The 21,520-nt window shown below is 39.4% G+C and overlaps 1 protein-coding gene across 4 annotated transcripts; it reads left to right on the top strand.

Annotated features, from left to right (window-relative positions):
- The first annotated feature begins 6,782 nt into the window (after positions 1-6,782).
- LOC146521152 (uncharacterized) lies at positions 6,783-21,079 on the top strand. 4 transcript variants are annotated; one of them, XM_085153842.1, is made up of 13 exons: positions 6,783-7,007; positions 10,597-10,700; positions 13,282-13,413; positions 13,498-13,599; positions 13,830-13,908; positions 14,032-14,242; positions 14,423-16,198; positions 16,988-17,155; positions 17,298-17,471; positions 17,653-17,826; positions 18,297-18,470; positions 19,384-19,430; positions 19,606-21,079. In XM_085153842.1, exons 7-13 carry the CDS (start codon positions 15,234-15,236, stop codon positions 20,136-20,138), a joined length of 2,235 nt encoding a protein of 744 aa, XP_085009968.1. In that variant the 5' UTR covers positions 6,783-7,007; positions 10,597-10,700; positions 13,282-13,413; positions 13,498-13,599; positions 13,830-13,908; positions 14,032-14,242; positions 14,423-15,233; the 3' UTR covers positions 20,139-21,079. The 4 variants fall into 4 exon arrangements, with proteins under 4 accessions (XP_085009968.1, XP_085009967.1, XP_085009966.1 ...); XM_085153841.1 differs by lacking the exon at positions 10,597-10,700 and having other exon boundaries at positions 6,786-7,007; XM_085153840.1 differs by lacking the exon at positions 6,783-7,007 and having other exon boundaries at positions 9,126-10,700.
- Positions 21,080-21,520: the final 441 nt, after the last annotated feature.

Here is a 21,520-nt window from a genome sequence, read left to right on the forward strand (position 1 = left end):
TACTCTCTTGCTGTGGATGAAAGGACAGACATGATAGACATTGCACGGCTGGCCATCTTCATCCTTGGAGAGGAAATATTGGATGCACGGGACAACGACAGGAAAAGACATTTTTTAAAACGTATGTCAAAGTGTAACGACATGAAACTGTCCTGGGACAAACTTGTTGGACTTACAACAGATGGAGCGCCGGTGCTGTGCGGTGAAAAAAGCAGACTAGTCAGCAGGATGCGAGTAAAGATGCAGGAGGAGAACCAGTGAGTTAACAGCATATCACTGCATCACACACCAGGAAAGGCTGTGTGGTAAAGTCCTAAAAATGGAGCATGTAATGATCACCGTAACGCAAACCGTAAATTTTATCTGAGCTAAAAGTTTAAATCACCGTCAATTTCAGTCTTTTATGTGGGAAATAGATTCAGAGTTTGCTGACATTCCTTCATACAGAGGTCCGTTGGCTGAGCTGGGGAAAAGTTCTCAATAGAGTTTTTGAGCTCAGATGCGGTGAAGGCATTTCAAGTGAAGCTGTCACAAATGCACCAGTGCAACCTGCCTCACTTTCCCTGTTGCCAAGTAATGTTGAACCAAGTCAGCGGACTTTGCTGAACTGCACCTGTGCAGATTCAGATGGAGCTGCAGTGTAATGATGCACTCAAGGGAAAGTACGACACTAAATGGCCCGAAGAGTTTATTAGTTCCACTCCTGAAGCAACGCCCAGCTCCGTCTACATGCGGCTCCAACCTTGTGAATGCTTTCATTAATTTTTTATGGGGTTTTTGGCAGCATGTTCATATTTCTAACTTGCCTAATTTTGACAGGATATATTTTTATGAAGAGCAAAATATTTAAAGTTAATGCTTATTTTTTTAAGTTCATTTAATCTGGAATAATATTCCTGTCTGTTTTTATTCATATTTATGTTTAAAAAACATTGTTTTAGTGTGTTCAATAAATGTTTATCTTGTTTGGCCCGCGACCTAAAGTGTGCCTTGAATTTTGGCCCCCTGTGCAATTGAGTTAGACACCCCTGGTCTAGCACAACACCTGGAGCTAAGGGGAAGAAACAATCGCATGAGTGCTGATGTTTGACTGAGGAAGAATAAAGTAGTCGTGGTAAGTCAATCACATGACCACTTGAAGACAAAGCAACAAGGTGATATATATATCCGGTTTTTACATATGTTGATAGGCCACGTAAAACCAGAGTCATGATAAACAATATATACGCAGCTTTTTTTCCTCAATAGTTTTGTCACGTTTACTGTCTAAGGACAGCGCAGCGAGACCTCTCTGCTTATGAGCTAAAAAACACACACAAAAAACAGGTGAAGTTTTAGGAGTGACGGCGAGAGAGAGAGAGAGAGAGAGAGAGACAGCAGAAAAAGAGAGAGCGAGTTTTGAGATGTGAGAGATTTGTGACGTTTAGCGTGTTTGGATATTATTCATTAAACATGTTTGTGGTTGTTACAGTAAAAAATATCACTTTTTCTACTCTGATTTTTCTTTTTTGTCTGATTTTAGATCAATTGTGTTAATACAGTATGTCAAAACGAGAAAACATAACCGTACATTCAGACACGTGAGGTTGTGCTGAAAAGAATGACACCAAACAAGGCAAAGTAAATAGTTTTTAAAGGTGAAATGTGGAGGGAAAATCAAAAGTAGTTAAAATGGCCAATTATACCCTGGACCCCAGAGGGTAAAACATTTTTTTTTTAAGTAACGCAATAGTTACTTTTCAAGTGATTAATTACTTTTAGAATATTGTAACTCAGTTACTAACTCAGTTACGTTTTTGAAGAAGTAACCAGTAACTGTAATTCATTACTTTTTCAAAGTAAGTTGCCCAACACTGGTGGCCACAGGATTTTTATGCCGTCAAATGTTTTCACAGTGGCACCAAAGTAAACTTTAAACTTTCATTTAACGTCTTTCTATGATATATTGACCAATAACTTTTATAATGCTCATGTTTCAAAGAGTTTTACTAACAATAAAACTACTACATGTAGTTCTGGAAGTGGTGCTGCTCCAAAAGTACATATAGTGGTATTTTTGGTGATGTGTCCATACCTGTGCTTGTCTAAAAGAAAAATATATCTGGAAATGACGCACCTCTGGGCCAAAGAAACACAAGCAAGGTTACACAAAGGTGTATTTACTTCAAGAACATGCAAATCAGTAGGGAAATCAAGCTGTTAAAGCAGGTAAAAACTTAAAAGCAAATAAAGTCAGATGTGTTTGTAGGAACAGACAACATGGGTGTGAGTAGCAAGAAGCGGGGAAGTCTGACCTTGTCATTTGTCTTTATGATTCAGGGCAGTTTAGTAGGGGGCTATTCATTTTTACATAATACTTTTTGTTCTCTGGTAAAGAAATATCATTTTTGAAGTAGAGTGGCTGAAAACATGTTGTTAGATATGGTATATGTATATATAAATTAGAAGAATTGTACTGTATCAGCATTTTTGACAAGCTGGATACAGTTACATCAGGCAATTGCAAAGGATATGCCATGGTGCTATATTTCCCTTTAATCAGTTAGAATCTATTTTTTTTTCTTTAATGCATATATACATTGTTATTTTATATTTCAAAGTTACCTCTTAAGTTTAATCACACATTTATCTGTTGTTTCACAAATATGTATTGTAGAATAGAGTATAGAAAGAAGGCTGATACACATACGTTACTGAAACCATCGACTATGCACTTTTCAGTGATATCAATGTCATTACAGTAATCCCAGGCTCGGACTCACAGCAGCTGCACAAAGATGAAGATGTTTTGTTTATGCTGTGTGGTTTTCTATGTTATTTACCAAGATTTTGATGTGGTGCCCTTCCTGGGATTACCGTACGACCCTCATACCCCTGAAAATCACAGAGCTGTTACTTTCAGGAACTGCTGGAATTTTTCAAATTGTGCCAGTGATGAAACATTAGCTGTGTCCCAAAACGTCGGCTCAAAACCTGTTTTAGTCTGTCCCTCTGCTGTTGTAAAACTCAAATCATCAACAAACCAAACCTTTCCCTCAACCAGTGGCACATCTAAGTCATCCCTCGGCTTACACTCCTTCTCCACGTGCTCTCTACACTCATGAGAAGCGCCCTCTTCTTTTTTTGGCAAAAGGTTTGACGGATTCAGAATTGTGCACCACTTTATGGTAATGTGTGGTTGTGAGAGTAACAGTAACATTAAAGACAAGTGTCTTGTAGGTGACAGAAATGTAAGTTTAGTCTGCAGTAGTAGACATCTACCTCGTGTGGAACTAACAGTGTCAAAAGGTGAAATAAACTATTTCCTGAAACATTGTACAGCTTAAGCTGCTGCACATACTGATCTCACGCATGGAGGTAAAGCACAAGCAACTAGAGCTAATCTTTTAGGATAGGAAGTTACTGGCTTCACTTGTGGAAATGTGCTGTTAGTTATTTCACAGTCACCTGGCATTTGTGCTGTTCACAGAACCACAAGTCCATCGCTGGACCTCCTCTGCGCTGTCACTCTTTGGAGCTCTGCACGCTCCCTCAGGTTCTCATGTTCCAACGTTGCTGAAGATTTTTAAGGCAGAGCACGTCGTACACCTTAGTTGTCTTCCTCAACGTCAACGTCGAAACTCTTCACACCCACCCCAGCCTCTCGAGGCTCTGGGTGGGTGTGAACTGTGTTCCCAATAAAAGGCAGCAATCGGAGGCCGGATTTGGGGTCATTTTTGTGGTGGACGCAGACGAGGCCTCCCTAGCAAGTAATCGATCGATCGCTGACTGTCTTGTTTTCTTTCATGATGAATACGTCTCTAAAACCAGCGGGGCTTGTGGAAACACAGACTCAACACAGATGGCCGAGTTTATTAAACTCCACTGACACAGCGGTGACATAAATCTGAAGGCTAGACCATCCCATTTCACAGCCTCGTACTTCCGGCCTTCTCGGTCTTCGAAGGACCCGACCCACATAGACCACGATGGCCTGGTCCTCCGAAGGATGCAGCCGACGTTTTGGGATGGCTGTCCTATAACCTGAGGTTGAATGGGCTAAATTCCATCGTTTAAAATCACCTTTGTTGGGTCTAAGTCAGACCCCGCTGATCCCAGAACTTATTCCCATGAAAGAAAGACAAGGCAACAGCGATCGATCTTTTTACTTGCAAGGGAGGCTTGTCGGTACCTTAGCACATCACAAAATGACCTCTCCGACTGCCCCCTCTCGCTCCCTTTTATTGGCAACGTTCACACAATAAACAATAGTTTACAACACGTACCTTCCCCACGTAATCCCCCTTGGTTACAAAGACAAGGCACTGTGTGTGTGTTATGTGAGAATGTGTGTGTGTGTGTGTGTGTGTGTGTGTGTGTGTTAGACCTCCTGCTGACCAAAGGGTCGTAAACGCAGGAAGCTTACATCAAAAGCACAAGGATGATAAAAGACTACAGCCCTACAGCCGCCCACCTAGAACCTTGAGAATCTGGGGAGGGGAGGACAAAAAGAATTCCTTTCACAGAATTAAAACAATGTACAAATGGCAAACATAAAAATGACAATATTTAACAACTCACTCTAACAACCTTCAGTAAACTTTTTCTCTACTGTGCTCAATATGCTCTCGGCTGTTTGACTGTTAGTAGGGGAGAAAAATTTTAATGTTTCATTAACATTAAATGGTAGAGAATCCTCTTAAACTGAATATACTGCACAGTATTATCTCCCCTCCAACATTAACAAAGGGTTCAGCCCATAGCAATGACCGGCTTTATTTCTTGTTTTTGGCAGTAACCAATGACTATGATTGTGTCAGAACACATTCGAATCAACACCGTGAGCACTTCAGATTTCACACAGGTGGTAAGTTGTTACAGTCTGTAAATTGAATGAAGGTGAGTGTAATTAACCCTCTGTGTGCTGCATCTCCAAATCACATGACTGACTTGAGCTGAAATGGCAACAAGCTGCAGCCACACTCAGTCTGTATTTCAGCTTCTTTTGAAAGTTCAGATTTCAGAGTTATGATTAAATATATATATAAGCCAAGCTTTTTCATAAATATGATTGTTATACAGTAACAGTAAAAAAAAAAGTAAAAAGTAAAAGTAAAAAAAAGAAGCATTTTCTAATGACAGCACGAAAAGAAAGAAAAAAGCCACCTCTTTATTGATCTGCTCTCAGTGCTTCCTGTACAGGTGAAGGAGTAAGATCTCTGAGAGCTGCTGCTGAGGTCACATGACTCCTTCTGAATTGGTTGGACTGGTTGGACTTTCTGTGGAAAACACACGGAGACTCGTTTTATCGCTGATGTTTTCTTAAAGTCATCGATCATTAACATTTCATATGATTTTGGATCCCTGCTGTTCCCCACTTGCCTTGTAGGTGGACTCATTATGTTCCCACTGTTTCCAGTCACCTGACCCCTCCAACATCAGCACACCTCTTCCCTGCTCCTCCTCCTGCATATACAGAAAATCTGAACACTCTGTGGAAAATGTCATAAAAACAAAATGAAATAATCTGAAATCAATTCAATCTGATATTTAATGAAAATACTTCAAATATATAGATATATTACAGAATTGGTCTGTTATAGGTATGTAACAATGTACACGTATGAAGGAATGCTATGAATATGCTATAACTATAAGTATGTACAGGCTGTAGTGAGTGTACGTGTTATTTACAAGCTATGAACAGGATATAAATATGAAAACTAGACAGAAATATGAAGTATGAACTATGCAAGTCATAAACAGTTGTAAACAGTTGTAGAATTATAATTATTGCATTGTACAGGCTGATTGTCTATACAGCATTTACAGTAGTGCAGTTAAGATCAGTGAAATATGTGGGTAATTTCCACAGAGGTTATATAAAGTGCTTGTGGTTGAGAGTGGTTCAGTCCATGTTATTATTGTGTGTATGAGGGTAGAGTTGTCCATTTGTTTTGTCAAATGTCAGGAGGCAGAGTTCAGGAGCCTAACAGCTGGTCTTAGTCCTGAGGCTCCTGCAGCGCCTCCCAGAGGGCAGGAGGGTGAAGAGTCCGTGTGCTAGGTGACAGGGGTCTTTGATGATTTCCTGTAGATGTCTTTTGTAGCAGGAAATGGTGCTGGAGATTTGCCGCGCAATTTTCATGATCTTCTGCAGCGCCTTCCGGTCTGAGGCAGAGCAGTTGCCGTACCAGACTGTTGTACAGTTGGTCAGGATGCTCTCGATGGTGCAGCCATAGAAGTTCACCAGGATGTCTGAGGACAGGTGATTCTTCCTCAGAGTCTGGGGAGCATTCTTGACCAAAAGTCACCAGATAAAATGTTCAAATGTTAAATTTGTCTTATTTTTAAAACGTTCTTTTTGAATTTTGATTCCAGTGGCAAGTTTCAAATATTTTACTAAAGGAAAAAAAAGGCTCCATTCTCATTGGCCAATCTGTTCAGAAAGCGTTAATTTAACCCAGATACTACCAGATGTTTTGGATATTTACATCATTTCACTCATTTCATTCACACAAAAAAGTGCTTAAAAAGTGCTATATGAATAAATCTTACCTTACCTTACAACAATATCTTCAATAGCAGAGTCTGAACGAAGGTCAGGTGTTGATGCTGCTCATTGATTGGATGATTAGTTTCAGCTCTGCACTCATTCTTTACTGCACAGGTGAGTAAAAAGTGTGAATGGATCTGTAGACTGGAAACAGAAAGTCACTGTGAATGTTTGCAGTATAAAGATTTATGTTTCAAATAAAGTAAAGTTGTGGTTTTGTCAGAGCTGTGGTCAGTGTCTTCAGCTACAACAGAGATTCAAGTCTTCACACGTCAGATTTTGAACTTTACTCTGACTTAGACTCTGTCTGAGCAGTCGGACAACGTATTTGTAAATCAGCACATGAAGGTGTGGTCCTCTCACACTCTTCAGCTTTAGTCCCGCCTCCTTCCAGGAAGCAGCTCACCTGTGTGTCTGTGTTTAGTGTCCAGGTGTGGAGTGGAGTTCGTTGTTCGTGTCACTGTTTGAAAAAACTGTAAGTTTGCTTTTTTTTTCATCCTTTAACAGATTTACTGTTTGTTTCTGCTCTTTAATGTTCTCTTATTTCTTTATTTGTGTTTGAAGATAAATCCACATAATTATAGAATATTGATTGAGTGGAATCCACAATGATTATCAGTCAGTAACTCTACAATGAAACATTTGTTACTGTGATAAACAGTTTAAATTGATCTGTATGAAATTTTAGACACTGATCATCACTGATGGGACGTTTTTCCTTCTTTAACTGGAAACAATCAGATATAATCATTCTGTTCTTAGAAGTCGACTTTCAGGTTTTACTGAAGTGACATTGAAAAAACAGAAAGTGAATCGTCTCCAGCTCAGGTCAGGTTTACTGCAAACAAAGTTGACAAAAATGAAACCTAGAAGCTTACAAACATTGAACATTTCAAAAATGATCAGGTTCTTCTGTCTGTCAGTTATTTACAGAGATGGGCAGTAACACATTATGTTACTGTAATCGGATTGCTTTTTTCAAGTAACGCGTAAAGTAATGGATTACTATTACAAAAACGGCAATTAGATTACCGTTACTTTCCCGTTGGAACGCTGCATTACTGCGTTACTAACACTGTGATTTTTTTGCGAGAATTTGAGTTTGATTCCATAAAAAGTGACAAAACCATTAGTGTCCGCTGTTCACTGCGTGGGAAGAAAACTTCTTTTTACAGTGAAAAAACCCCTAAATTTCCAAACAAGCACCAAGTAGCTACGACGTAATGGGAAACTCACAGAGAAACTTGCTGATTCTTCAACTGACCGCTGCGGCACACCTGCACCAGGGTAAACTTCCGCCTACCCCACTCCTGCTTTACAGGTGAAAATAGAGCAACAGGACTGCTAGTCTTTGATTTTATTTGTTTTCTCCTGTGTTTTACTTCCATCTATTTGAAAGACTGAGTGTAAACACAAAAAATATTTTATTTTATGTGCACACACATGGCAAGATTTATACTACAACACCAGCATCGATCTTCTCTGAACAGCTCAATTCAGAATGGTTTCATTCATCAGGGTTATGCCCCCTCATGCGTCATATATGAACATAATATGCATCAGTTACAGTAAATGGTCAATCTTAAGCCCCTAAAATTAGACAGAGAAGTTCCTCTTTCTATCACACCTTCCATACAAGGCAATAAACTTCAAGCCCTAAGAGTCTCTGAGGGCTGGTTGTTGACTTCGGTCATCTGTTACCAATAGACTAAAATGCAGTTAGAAGCTAAATGAGTTAAGGCCTTGCACATTTCTAGATTATATGTGTATTGTAAGCATGTAGGCTGTTATCCTTCTATGCTCTAGTCTTTAACACAATAGATTGTGAAGACGTCGCGCTTCACAAAGCTTAAGACCCTCTGTAGAATAAGCAACAACTCTTAATGAGCACAAATACTTTGCAATGTGTATGAAATACTTCTGGCCGTACCTGTAATAAAAGTTAACATAATGGAAGCATCCTTAAATTAACATCTTCAATAAACAACTCTTAATGCAATATCAATACTGTAAGAAATATTATTAATAGAATAAAGCTATAAAGAATGTTATTAATGCAATTATAATAATGCAGGTTATATTGCAGCAATAAAATAATTTCCTCTATTTCCACAATTACATTTTGTATGATGGATTATGCAGAAAAAGTAGAATTGGGCTGAAAGATCTATCGATTTATCACCTATTCAGATTGTAAATCTTTTTTTAAAAAAGTAACTAAGTAATTAATTATTTTTGAAAATAAGTAATCAGTAAAGTAACGGGGTTACTTTTGGGGGGAAGTAAACAGTAGTTACTGATTACTTTTTTTCAAGTAACTTGACCAACAGTGGTTATGTATATATAATTTCCTCCACCGCCAACTGGTTAATCCTGCCAAAGTCGATATTTTAATCCAACCCATGACAATGAAATAGAAATCACAGCCAAAACTCTGTCTCCTCCTCTCTGGTGTGTTCAAAGATGCTCATCAATCATCTCTAATTCCTATGTGCCTTTTAAAATAAAGAAAAAAAAATTAACAATAGAGAAAATCTTTTGTTTCTTGGATTCAAATTAATGTGACTGAATCTCAGTCACATTAAGTTGCATTAGAGACATACACACAAAGTTGCATTAGAGACAAGGAGGAGAACTGAAATAGCTTTCAGACAGAGGATGAACTGGATTATAGGATATTATTATTGTTGTTGTTGTTGTTATCTTACATGAAAGGCTAATTATTATGAGCCACCAACAGAAACATCTCTGCTTTTAAGCCCAAAAATGTACTTACTCCAGTGAGTAACTAAGTAATGTTCAGCATTACTTTTAAGAAAAGGAACCAGTAATGTGTAATATTTTATTTTCGTTTTGAGTGACCACCCTAACACAGCATGTGAACTTTACTCTGACTTAGACTCAGTCTGAGCAGTCAGACTGCATTTTTCCAGAGTGAACACACACACACACACACACTAAAGTCCAGAAGCTGCAGTTTAATCATTCAGATCTGACAGACTATGAGGTCTTTTATTTATTATTCATTGCTGTAGAACAGCAGTGGGGACAGAGCCTCTTCTTGGTAGATCCCACACTTTATGCTGACTTGTGTGATGGGCTTGAAGTCGGCCTCCACTGTTGTTCATTACATCCACACTGACTTCCTGATGAAGGCTTTTAGGTTCCTGTTGATCTTATACAGTTTTAGGTGTTCCAGGCTCCATGTGTGAGTTGAGTCAGGCCTTCTTGTAATAATCCAGGTGGTGCACAGGTTGGTCAGTCTGGTCTTGCAGTCTCGGCTGAGTGCTTGGTCTAACAGGATCTGGTGCTCCTCTGATATTCCTAAGGATTCCTTTTTGTGCCTCGCTCATGTGTTAAATATACACTTTGAAACAATACTTAGTTTTAATGGAATGATGAATGAATACAAGTTAATATCACTGTATTTTTATTTCAGTGAGGTTCACTACACATAAAAGTACTCTTATAGTTTAATATTATTTCTGCACAATTGCATTGATAAAAAAGCTTGATGGAAGTGTAAAGTCAGGACTTTGAGTTTATTCACAGTTTACACAGTGAGTTATTAGTAGTTCAGCAGCTCAGAGAGAGTTTTTTTGTTTCAACAATTTTCTGAATTCTCATCCTGATCACCAGCTTCATGTGGCCCTGTCGGGTGTTCATGGGTCTCAATGACGTTTTTTAGACGTCGGTGGTCAAGTCAAATGGAAAGTGGAAAGGAGATCTGTGTGCTGATTTCAGGAGCAACAGAGAAACATAGAAACAGATGGGCGTTTTCAGAGTTTAAACAGTTTGAATCCCTTTGACTGATGGCCATGAAAAGAGATTCTTGCTTTGTTACCAAACTCTCTTGATTTTCACAATGAGATCAGAGTATTTCTCAGGGAACCTGATAATTATCAATTAAAAGATACATGCCCATTACGTTATTTTAATAAGAACCAAAACTGAATTAAATGAAAAATGGAATGAGACAAGCTGAATTCTATTTTAAATCTGACCAAGGTTAACATTCAGAAACTCTCCTAAAAACCTGCCTCCTCATTTCTGTCCTACTTCAGGTGGAGTCCTGCCTCCTTCCAGGAAATACCTCACTTGTGTCTCTGTGTTTAGTGTCCAGGTGTGGAGTGGGAGCTTGTTGTTTGTGTCTCTGTGTGGAGAAACTGTAAGTTTGCTTTGCTTCCTCTTTCAACCGCTTGTCTTTAGTAACTTGAGCTTAAGATCTGTGGACTCAGTAGTCTCCTAAAGAAATGTCCTGGTATTTCTTTGTGACGAACTTCGTGATCTTTATCTTGAAAGGTATAAATCAAATTTTACTTACTAACTTTAGTACCAGATTGTGAAGTGAGATATTTTTATTTATGTAACATAAAATAAATCAGATGTATAATCATAAAATGTAAAATCAAACAAACTCCTGACATCATCGTCTCTTAGACTTTTTACAGCTCTATTAATAACCTGTTGTTGCTGTTGATTCTTCACAAACATCAGGTGTGCTGCAAACTGAAACTATGCTGCATGCAGTTTCTAGTTTTTCTAGTTTAAACATATGAAGAATGCTTCCTTGGCTGAAAACACCGATCATCAGCTTTGTTTCTCATGAACATGTGAGACAGGAGAAATCTTCTCGTGTTCTGCTTGCACTAATTCAGGTCACTAAACAGTTTCCCAGAAATCCTGCTGGGATCTTTGTTCTGTTAGTCATGTGTGCTCTTAAAATGAAAAAAATGAAGAAAGAAATTCTTGTAACAAAAGAGAAAATCTGTGCCTTTTTGTTTTTCAGTTCTTCTGCGGTTCATCATCTGCTTTCAGATAAATGATAAACTGTGTTAAATGAAAGAGAGCATAGAAAGGTACTCCAGATACTCCTCTAGTCCAAAAATAAAATAAGAAGTCAGAAATCAGTGGAAGAGATTCATTTGTACGTTTTTAATGTCACAACTTATCTGAGTTAAAAAGAAAAGTCACGATTTGTTTCTTTGGGATATTTAAAACATCCTCAGGTGACCAAATTATTGTACAGGCTAAACATTAGCCACTCAAATATACAGCAAATTCCTAAACCTCCTTTATACTACTTTCATAGACCTCACGGGTCTATGAATAAAAGATCTGTTTGTACACAGACAATAAAAAGCTGCATTTACATGAAGGAAAAGTTTTTAGTGGAGCTCTTCATTCATGTCATTTTAGGATTGTGTAAATGTGACCCAGCTCATAATAATAACTAATAACTAACTAAAACATTGATAACGAAAAACAATTGTAGACAATTACATATCAGTTAGTATGCAGCTCCAGGTCTACATGCCCATTATTCTTTGGCAAGATACTCACCCCAACTTGTTCTCCAATCATTTCCAAGCATCCAGCAGGGTGTGAAGGTTTGATAGAAAGTGCTTGCATAGAAAAAATGCTCATGTGAATTTGTGAATGAGGCAAGTTGTACTGAAGCAAGCACTTTGAGTTGTCAGGTCGAGTAAAAAAGCTCTATATAAGAATGAGTTGAGACAGAAGAAATGCTCTAAATAAACAAAATTATTGATGAGAGTATTTTCAAAATATGTTTTAATAAAGTGATATAAAATAATCATGATCACTTGTACTCCAATATTTCTATATAATAATACAAAATAACAGTTACTGATTTTTTACTTTAAGCCAAACTGCAGATGTCAGTCTTTCTCTATCTCAGTGTGAAACTGAGAAAATTAAACACTTTAGAACAAACAGATATTTGTTAAAATGGGTGCATATTTTACTTTATATAAACTAAACTATTACTGTCACACTTCAGGGATCACGAGCAAACAATTAGCGTAGACATTTTTTTTGGTCACTGTCCTATAATAAGCTTGTCCTCTTTCTCCTTTTGGCCGCTCACTTACGAGGTCTCCACAGTGGCTCATCGGCCTTCTTCACACCTCCTGTAATACTGACCCTCTCTATCCATGAATCTTCTCTGAGGTGTTCCTTTTCACCTGCTGCATCCCAGCTCTATCTTCGTCATCTTTTGTTCAGTATATCCACTGTCCCTCCTCTGCAGATGTCTAAACTCAGCCTCTAACTTTGTCTCCAAAGCATTTGACTCTAGCTGCCACTCTGATGTACTCATTTCTAATTTACTCTCTTGGCGTCTCTCAATGAAAATCTCAGTACAGAGAGCTGTAACTACTAAAAATTTCCTTCGGTGTAAATTAAAGATACACAGTCAGAAAACACCAGTCTGGCATGAACTGAATTCAAGACCAGTTGTGAAACTCCAACTCATCCTTCCTGTCACTGGTGGTTCACATTAATCCAGAACTGACAGAGTGTTACTGGATGGAAGAAGATTCTTATTACCAGTAAATCAGTGTGTGTACAGCTCTCTGCAAACTCAGCAGGAATAGTTACTGTGAAGCTTTTAACTCTAATGATCCTCTTTGAATCATGGATCAGCTGGAATGTTTGAAAATGTTGTTCACACTTGTTGAAATGACTGAATATTATTGGACTGAAGTCACTGTCAATCAGTGTGTGTCAGCGAATGCATCATGTGTGCGTCATGGCTCCATCTAGTGGACTCATAGTAGAAGTAGAGCAACTGATTGCAGCTTCTTCTGCCTCACACTTCTGTCTGACTGCATTCAGCTGACACTGAGATGAAGCAGGAAAGAAGCAGCTGATATTTGGACAGCACACATGATGGAAAGGAGGATTTCAGTTAATGTGCACATGAATGATTTGTGTTTCCTCTGCAGGTGAAGGTAGAAAGTGTGTGTGAGCTGATGTGAATTCAGCAGCATGGATCAGTGTGAGGACAGAGAGGAGGGAGCCCGTCCCTCTAAAACCACTCTGTGTGGGGAACATGAGAGCCAGACCAAAGCACAGAGGTGAGATGACCGTTTCTAACTGTCCATGACTCTTCTCCATGTCACAGCTCAGCACTCACATCACTGCTCCATCATTATTCACAGGAACCAACCTGGACCTCCACCCAGCTGTGTGTCCTTAAAGAGTGACCGGTCTAAAGAGAAAGTCATTGGTTTTAAAGAGGGGCAGACGTCTGCTGCAGACAGGTTATCTGTTAGTAACGTGAAGAATTTGAGAGGTGGCTCTCATTTGCTTTGCTCTTAGAATATAAGCCAGCAGATTGGCTACTTTTTTTCCCGGACTGGATGAACAGCTAAATATTGTTTAACAGTTAAATTATATTGATGAGATAAACTAGTCACTAGCATCTGTGTCTTTTCCTTTCCTTGTCTCTGACAGATTTTCTGTGATCTAACTCTTCATGGTTCCTCCACAGTGTGGATCAGGAGAGCTTAGAGGTTCCCAGTGGCCAGTCTGACCAGCATCATCAAACACACCTGGACTCCATATTTATGGTCTGTACATGTACAACAACTACTTTTACATCTTCATGATGCTCTTTGTGGAACAGTGGATAATCAGTGTTTGGCTCCATGATTTCAGTATAATTGGGTCATTCATGAAGTATTCTGTTCCAGTTGCTGGAGGAAAACATCATTACATTTGTGAAGAATGAGCTGAAGAAGATCCAGAAGGTTCTGAGTCCAGGTTACGCAGAATGCTTAGAGAGTCAGAGGGAGGATGAGGAGGAGGAGCAGAGGAGGAGCAGCAGAGAGGCATTTGTGAAAATCACCCTGGACTTCATGAGAACAATGAAGCTTGATGAGCTGGCTGACCGTCTGCAGAGCAGTAAGAAGATTTCACTGAAGATTTAGGTTGCTGGTGTTCAATAGAAAACTTACTAATTTCAAAATACATAGACCAACCTGTACGAATGATCATAAAAGGAATTTAGATTGTCTGTATGTTTTTTTTTTAAAGTACATTATGTTGTACTTTTTTTGTTGTTTTTTCTCTGAAAACTTCTAGATGCCATTTGTCTTCACAAACTTAAATCTACACTAAAGGAGAGGTTCCAGTGTGTGTTTGAGGGCATTGCTAAAGCAGGAAACCCAACCCTTCTTAATCAGATCTACACAGAGCTCTACATCACAGAGGGAGGGACTGCAGAGGTCAATGATGAACATGAGGTCAGACAGATTGAAACAGCATCCAGGATACGAGACAGACCAGAAACAACAATCAGACAAGAAGACATCTTTAAAGCCTCATCTGGACGACTTGAACCAATCAGAACAGTGCTGACAAAGGGAGTGACTGGTATTGGGAAAACAGTCTTAACACAGAAATACATTCTCGACTGGGCTGAAGACAAAGCCAACCAGGACATCCAGTTCATGTTTCCATTCACTTTCAGAGAGCTGAATGTGCTGAAAGAGAAAATGCTCAGCTTGGTGGAACTTGTTCATCACTTCTTTACTGAAACCAAAGAAGCAGGAATCTGCAGCTTTGAAGACTTCCAGGTTGTTTTCATCTTTGATGGTCTGGATGAGTGTCGACTTCCTCTAGACTTCCACAAAACTACAATCCTAACTGACCCCAGAGAGTCCACCTCAGTGGATGTGCTGCTGGTAAACCTCATCAGGGGGAAACTGCTTCCTTCTGCTCACCTATGGATAACCACACGACCTGCAGCAGCCAATCAGATCCCACCTGGCTGTGTTCACAGGGTGACAGAGGTCAGAGGGTTCACTGACTCACAGAAAGAACAGTATTTCAGGAAGAGATTCAGAGATGAGAAGCAGGTCAACAGAATCCTTTCTCACATCAAGATATCACGATGCCTCCACATCATGTGTCACATCCCAGTCTTCTGCTGGATGACAGCTACAGTTTTGGAGAATGTGCTAAAACCAGAGAGGGAGGACGGCTCCCCAAGAACCTGACTGAGATGTACATCCACTTTCTGGTGGTTCAGGCCAAAGTAAAGAAGGTCAAATTTGATGAAGGAGCCCAAACAGATTCACACTGGAGTCCAGAGAGCAGGGAGATGATTGAGTCTCTGGGAAAACTGGCTTTTGATCATCTGCAGAAAGGAAACCTGATCTTCTATGAATCAGACCTGACAGAGTGTGGCATCGATATCAGAGCAGCCACAGTGTTTGCAGGAGTGTTCACACAGATCTTTAAAGAGGAGAGAGGACTGTACCAGGACAAGGTGTTCTGCTTCATCCATCTGAGTGTTCAGGAGTTTCTGGCTGCTCTTCATGTCCATCTGACCTTCATCAACTCTGGAGTCAATCTGCTGAAAGAGCAACAAACCACCTCCCAGAAGTCTGAAACAACAGAATCTTCAGCGTCTCACTTCTACCAGAGTGCTGTGGACAAGGCCTTACAGAGTCCAAACGGACACCTGGACCTGTTCCTCTGCTTCCTTCTGGGTTTTTCACTGCAGACCAGTCAGACTCTCCTACAAGGTTTGCAGACACACACAGAAAATAGTTCACAGACCATTCAGGAAGTAGTCCAGTACATCAAGAAGAAGCTCAGTGAGAATCAGTGTGGAGAGAAAAGCATCAATCTGTTCCACTGTCTGAATGAACTGAATGATCATTCTCTAGTGGAAGAGGTCCAGCAGTACATGCGCTCAGGAAGTCCCTCCATACGTAATCTTTCCCCTGCTCAGTGGTCAGCTCTGCTCTTAATCTTAGTCTCATCAAAAAAAGATGCAGACCCAAAGACATTTTCTTCGGAGGGTGCTCTTCTGGAGCTGCTGCCAGAGGTCAATGCCTCTAATAAATCTAAGTAAGTAAATATGTGCTGATGCCTTTATTTGGTAAATGGTTATTCTAGTTAACATAATTCATGTGTGCACAGTTTGAAAAAACTTTAATGGTTCAGGGGTTTGAAAAATATATAAAACATTTACATTGTCATCATTACTCAATCCAACTGTTAATGCATATGTAGCGGCAACGATTGTCAGCATTTCTGACAAAAAAAGCTAAGTGCAATTGTTATTAAAGTAATGTCCTGACCCACCCTGTACTGAATACACAAGTGCTAAACATCAACTCTTTAAAAACACATGTTGTTCATACCAAAACCACATGGAAAAAAACAGTGTTCTGTTACTGCACTGTTCTCTCTTCAGTTCTACCTCATTTCCAAAATACTGCTCTGCTACAGTCGGCCTTGCTTGTACAATCACCCAAATTTCACCAGCTGCTGGTGAACGGAATCATTTTCCTCATGTTGCTTGTGGTTCATGTTGCCTGTTCTAAGAATATTATCTCACTGTCTTTATTTTCTACAACTTTGTCTCATTTCCCTCACCCTTGTTTCCTCTACGCTGGTTAGTCCTGTCCTCCCTTTCAGTCTTTGTTGTGGTTTTTTATTCAGTTTGATATTTAATTTCTTACTGACTTCTATCAGTCAGTGAATTGCTTGCTCTTTTGGTCCGTATGTCCTCTGCACCCTGCACTTTGGGTTGAGTTGATATTTTGGCTAATTTATCTTTTTGTACACATTTTAATCGGGACACTGTTTATATGAATTGGTTTTGTTTAATCACAAACTGCATTACTTTTTCAGACTGAGTCTCTGTAACCTGTCAGAGACAAACTGTGAAGCTCTGTCCTCAGTCCTCAGCTCCCAGACCTCCAATCTCAGAGAGCTGGGCCTGAGTAACAGCAACCTGCAGGATTCAGGAGTGGAGCCTCTTTCTGATGGACTGAAGAGTCCACAGTGTAAAACTCTCAGGTCAGCTTAAGTGAAATATATATATTTCACGAACTGTCAAAAAGACTTAAAGATTAAGGAAAAAAATTAAATTAATATTGCCAAATGTCATAGTTCTTTAGTCCTGTTTACTCTTTAGCCGTTTTGTTCATTTGTTTTTCAGAGTGATGGGCTGTGACCTCTCAGAGAGCAGCTGCGAAGCTTTGTCTTTGGTTCTTAAATCTCAGTCCTCTAGTTTAGGAGAGCTGGACCTGAGTAACTCCAACCTGCCGGATTCAGGAGTGAAGCGTCTTTGTGATGGACTGAAGAGTCCGAACTGTAAACTAAATACTCTTAGGTCAGACCGAGCTTTATATATTTTTTCATCTGATGACAGAATTAATAAGTTAAATGTTTTAGCCAAAGGAATGACTGGGTCCAGAGAAGAAGCAGGATTAGATATTGCTAAAATAATAATACAGAATTTCACTTTAACAAAAAGGTTATTTTTTCATTTTTGTTAATCTGTTATCTTTCAGACTGAGTCACTGTAGCCTCTCAAAGAGAGATTGTGAAGCTCTGTCCTCAGTTCTCAGCTCCCAGTCCTGCAGTCTGAAAGAGCTGGACCTGAGTAACTCTGACCTGCAGGACTCAGGAGTGAAGCTTCTGTCTGTTGGATTAAAGAGAGCTAACTTTAAACTGGAAACTCTCAGGTCAGGTTTCAAACTTTTCCACTGATTATCATTTGAAATCTAAATTCAACTGTTCTATAAAAAAGTGAACATGTAAAGAATTTTATTTGACTTTGAATTATTGTTAGAAGTCTTTTCAGTAACATTTCCTTAGTGATGTATTCAAAGAAATTTACTTAGCACCAGTAAAGATAAAGATTTGGGGCCATTATACGTTTATTAAGAAAATATCCAAATCAGATGTTTAGGGGTTTATTATTTCTACTACTACTACTACTTTTTTCGTCTCTCTGAGATCATCCCTTGTTCTTGCCCTCACTCTGCAACCAGTCATGGTAGATGGTCCTTTTGGAGACTGTTTTCATTGGAAATATATTTGTGTAAAAATAAGGCAAAATTAAATACAACACAAAGTTATTGAATAATGTTATTGTATCTGAAAAACAGAAAATCATTGTTCACAGATGGATTGTTGTTTTGTGTGTCTGCAGTCTGTCAGGCTGTCTGATCACAGAGGAAGGCTTTACTTCTCTGGCCTCAGCTCTAAGCTCCAACCCCTCCCATCTGAGAGAGCTGGACCTGAGCTACAATCATCCAGGGAGCTCAGGAATGAAGCTGCTGTCGGCTGCATTGAAGGATCCAGGCTGGACACTGGACACTCTCAGGTATGGAGAGAATGACTGATAGAGGAGAAAGACCTGGAAACATTTCCTGTGTCCTACACTCACTTCCTGTTTGTTTCATACACGTCACATGAAATGATCCATAAAGGATAGAAATGTAGGAGGTCTTTAGGGAGACCTTCACCAGGAACATTTTTTTACATATCTCAGTATACTTAACAGTGCATATTAAGGAAATATTTATCCCAGAACACAACAACTACTGGAACCAGGGGTAACTGTTGGCCTAGCTTTATCAAAAGAATAAAATCACTATTCTATTTTTAGAGCTGTGGTAGAAACTGAGAACTACAGGGAGATTTTCTCTGTAGACTTACAAAAAAAGCAGCCCTGCAGTAAGGGATTTATGTATTTATACTGCTTTTCATAGACAAAAGTAGCAATGTGATTTTAAAAGCCAATACACAATAAGCAATAATGGAACTGGAAACTGTCCACTGTCTTGACACATAGTGAATCATCCAGGTAAGTTAATCCCCCAAATGTGATTCCACTGATGAATGGCCAAAGTCTCCAAAGACCCAGGCCAAGACCTCTACATTGGAGAGACCAAACAGCCACTTCACAAGCGCATGGCACAACATAGAAGAGCCACCTCCACAGGACAAGACTCAGCTGTCCATCTGCATCTTAAAGACAAAGGTCACTCTTTCGAGGATGCCAATGTTCACATTTTGGACAGAGAGGACAGATGGTTTGAAAGGGGAGTGAAAGAAGCCATCTATGTCCACTGTGAGCGACCATCTTTGAACAGAGGCGGTGATATGGATTGAAGTGAATTTGTAAAAATGTTGGACTGTTCCTTGATCAGTGTCTAACAGTATATGTGTGAGAGCCGTGTAATGTCCATGTGTGCATGCTGACTGTGCTGGTCTGACCCTCCTCCTCCTTTCAGGGTGGAGCCTGCTGGAGTCCGATGGTTGACACAAGGTCTGAGGAAGTGTAAGTGTGTTTTTAATGTGATTCATGAAAACAAAGCAGCACACATTCAACCATCATCAAACTGTCACATCACTCATTCACATCTCTGATGTCAGGAGTCATCATCAAAGTCTCAATCAATGAACACATGATGGATCAATAACTGCAGCTGGATTATGTTTGTTCTCTCCATCAGATTCCTGTCAACTCACAATCGACACAAACACAGTAAACAGACACCTGAAACTGTCTGACAACAACAGGAAGATGACACATGTGGAGGAGGTTCAGTCATATCCTGATCATCCAGACAGATTTGATTATTTTTATCAGCTGATGTGTAGTAATGGTCTGACTGGTCGCTGTTACTGGGAGGTCGAGTGGAATGAAACAGTTGAGATATCAGTCAGTTACAGAAGAATCAGAAGAAAAGGAGACAGTTATGAGTGTCTGTTTGGATGGAACGATCATTCCTGGAGTCTGATCTGCTCTGAATATGGTCCTCATTATGTCATGTACAATAACAGAGTGACATTCATCTCCTCCTCCTCCCCCTCCCCTGTCTCTAACAGAGTAGCAGTGTATGTGGACTGTCCTGCTGGCTCCCTGTCCTTCTACAGTGTCTCCTCTGACACTCTGATCCACCTCCACACCTTCAACACCACATTCACTGAAAATCTTTATCCTGGATTTGGGTTCAATCCTGGTTGCTCACTGTCCCTGTGCTGAGTTGAGTGTAAAGAGTGTCCTCCTGTTAGAGAAACACTCTGACTGTTGAACAGTTCTGTCTGTTTCACTCAGAAACATGTTTTCAGATTCATGGATTCAATCAGTTGATGTTTTAAACTGTTCTAAATGATTCCTTGTGAACTTCTTCCTCTTCAGTTCTTTAGCAAACAAATGTTAACATGTAGATACTAAACTAAGATGAATCATTTCATCTGAATTCAGTGAATGTGAACTTTGATTTTTAGGAAATTAACATAATTCCTTTCGTCATTTTATAATATTAAAATATTTCAAATCAATCCAATGTATTTAAAATGTCAGATATAACATCAAATTCTTGAAATGTTTGTTCCGGGCTATAAGATGTGCACTTCAGGAAAACTGGGTGCAATGCATGAAGCTCTAACTGTTCTTTAATGTTAATGTTAAATCCACAATTCAAAATCCTGCTCCTCACATACAAGGTCTTAAATAATCAGGCCCCATTTTATCTTAATGACCTTGTAGTACCATATCACCCTATTAGAGCATTTTGCTCTCGCTCTGCAGGCCTACTTGTTGTTCCTAGAGTATTTAAAAGTAGAATGGGAGGGAGAGCCTTCAGTTTTCAGGCCCCTCTTCTGTGGAACCAGCTTCCAGTTTGGATTCAGGAGACAGACACTATCTCTACTTTCAAGATTAGGCTTAAAACTTTCCTTTTTGCTAAAGCATATAGTTAGGGCTGGACCATGTGACCTTGAATCCTCCCTTAGTTATGCTGCAATAGACGTAGGCTGCTGGGCACTGAGTGTTTCTTCTTCATTCACCGTGTGTGTATACAAGCCGTATGCCTTTAATTATGAGTTACTGTATTATTGTCTTTACCTTACAAAAGAAGATGTAAATATAAAGCACCTTTAGCTGACTGCTGTGCTTTATGAATAAAATTGAACTGAAGGTAACACTGTGGTGTGTGTGGGTGAGTGTGTGTGTGTGTTTATCTGTGTGTGTCCTGGAACTACCTGCTGTACTGTAAGACAAATATGGACCAGTTCTTGGTTGGCAGGAGTGGTGGAGCAAAGCACAGTGAAAAGATCAGAACTGGAAACCTTTAAATGAAAAGTTGGCATCTTTAATAAAACACAAACAGAGAAACAAAACCAAATCAGTGACAGTTGAGTCACACTTAACCTTCTATGGATCAAGATCATTTTAGTTAGCTCAGCTTTGTTCTAAATGAGCCACCAAGTTTTTCTTCAAGCTTTAGTTCTTGATTTACGAATAAGATTTAAGCTAAAACCTTCCGTTTCCCAATCCACTTATTTAAGACAAACTGAGAGTCTGAGGTTCTCAAACCGGTCTGTCCTGCAGGGCTAGTGAAGACAACTTAGTGCTATGAGCTC

The sequence above is a fragment of the Neolamprologus multifasciatus genome, chromosome 3, assembly GCF_963576455.1.
Source record: "Neolamprologus multifasciatus chromosome 3, fNeoMul1.2, whole genome shotgun sequence".
Lineage (NCBI taxonomy): Eukaryota > Metazoa > Chordata > Actinopteri > Cichliformes > Cichlidae > Neolamprologus > Neolamprologus multifasciatus.